This window comes from Limulus polyphemus, unplaced genomic scaffold (assembly GCF_000517525.1).
Source record: "Limulus polyphemus unplaced genomic scaffold, Limulus_polyphemus-2.1.2 Scaffold11120, whole genome shotgun sequence".
Taxonomy (NCBI): domain Eukaryota; kingdom Metazoa; phylum Arthropoda; class Merostomata; order Xiphosura; family Limulidae; genus Limulus; species Limulus polyphemus.
This window is the reverse complement of record NW_013676730.1, coordinates 5,930-7,489: the sequence shown is the minus strand read 5'-3', so window position 1 is coordinate 7,489 and position 1,560 is coordinate 5,930. Positions and strand designations below refer to the sequence as shown.

General features: G+C 32.1%; 1 protein-coding gene across 1 annotated transcript in view; it reads right to left on the bottom strand.

Annotated features, from left to right (window-relative positions):
* Positions 1-846: 846 nt before the first annotated feature.
* The window catches only part of LOC111083772 (dopamine D2-like receptor), a gene marked incomplete at its 5' end in the record, with an annotated part of 6,557 nt that continues 5,843 nt past the window's right edge, over positions 847-1,560 (bottom strand). Inside the window, one exon of the mRNA XM_022380460.1 lies at positions 847-1,130. Within this exon, the coding sequence (XP_022236168.1) occupies positions 910-1,130 (221 nt within the window). The remainder of the gene's footprint in view (positions 1,131-1,560) is intronic.

Genomic DNA, 1,560 nt, shown 5'->3' with positions numbered 1-1,560 from the left:
AATGTTTGTCGGAGTGTACGAATTCTGTTGTGAAATAGATTCCAACCTGAAGATATTTTGTAGGTACGGTGGATGAACAATCTGTTCAACGAACTTCAACGCATAATATATTAAAACGAGACATCTTTCAATGCAGATCTAATTCTGCACAAGAATTGAATAATTATATGATATTATTACTATACATAATCACTTCAAGGACCATTTTATTTTGAACTGTTCACTAGATATTATACCAGATAAGTCAAAACGTAACTCCGATTATTTTGATTATCAGATTTTGTTATCATTTATACTCAAAACAGGAAATTGGTTATTTTTTTGTTCTCTTTCAAAGTTTGTAGTTAATACTCAAAGGATTTACACATTTTGATAATAAAGTTAGAAAAAAACGCCCTTCACACTCCAGGTAATTATAACTTGATTTTAACCATCGTTTTTCGTACTAGTCCTGAGGAAGTCGCAAAGACGAAACACTGGTTAAATATAAGTTCTCTAATAATTATCTGGAGCATAAAGGTCGTTTTTTTTCTAACTTTATTATCAAAATCTGCAAACTGTTTACGTTCTGTAAAACATGTTTATGTAATCAATAAAAACACTAACTAAAAACAATATATTTAGCATTTCATGTTCATTGAAAGTAAAAGTAAATACGATATATTTGTGGTTTTTGTACATTTGTAATTAATATCTGATGATCGATTTTCGTGTATCTATTATAAGACAAGAGCATACTTATAGAATAAAGACAGACACGTGTGACTAACGTATTCGTATTATTCAATGATCTGTTGGAGTGTAAGTACTGTTTTTACGAAGTAATTGATCATTCAAGTTTCATAGGTAACCGAAATTTAACGAAACTATAAAGGTAACACTCTTCCCATAAGTGTGTCGAAACTAGGCTTACTTACACGGCTCACTAAGTATTTTCTTGAACGATTTGCGGAACTCGATGTTGTAAATGGTATAGATGACCGGATTGACACAGCTGTTGATATAACCCAGCCACGTTGTGAACAAGAAAACTGTGACACCAGGTCGACAGTCGCTGCTCTTTAGTTTGATGCAGATTGCGTCCATGATGTTACACGTAAAGAAGGGAACCCAGCAGATTAAGAAGACACCTAGTGGCAAAAAATAACAGTTGATTAAATGTAAACAATACGAATATCCATTTATTTATTTTCAATATTAAGTATGAAAAATAACACCCACTACATGCGATGAAATACATTTAACACCGCGAAAGAGAATACCAAATTAATAATCGGAGTTACTTTAATTGTTGCAAGATATTAAATCTAAAGAAGCGAAATAAGTAGCACAATAGCACTTAAAAGGTAATGGAAAATAATGTATAACAAATGCACCTGAAGAGTTAGCAAACTTACAACGTTAATTCAGTAAAGTGTGAGATCAAGGTGCTCAAGCCAACAGCGTCACGAGTCACGCTACCATTTGCTATCTTCGATCGTTTGTGGTTCCGTTGGTTACAAGTAATTGTACAGTACAAAGAGGTCTAATTAACACTATATATATATATATATATATACA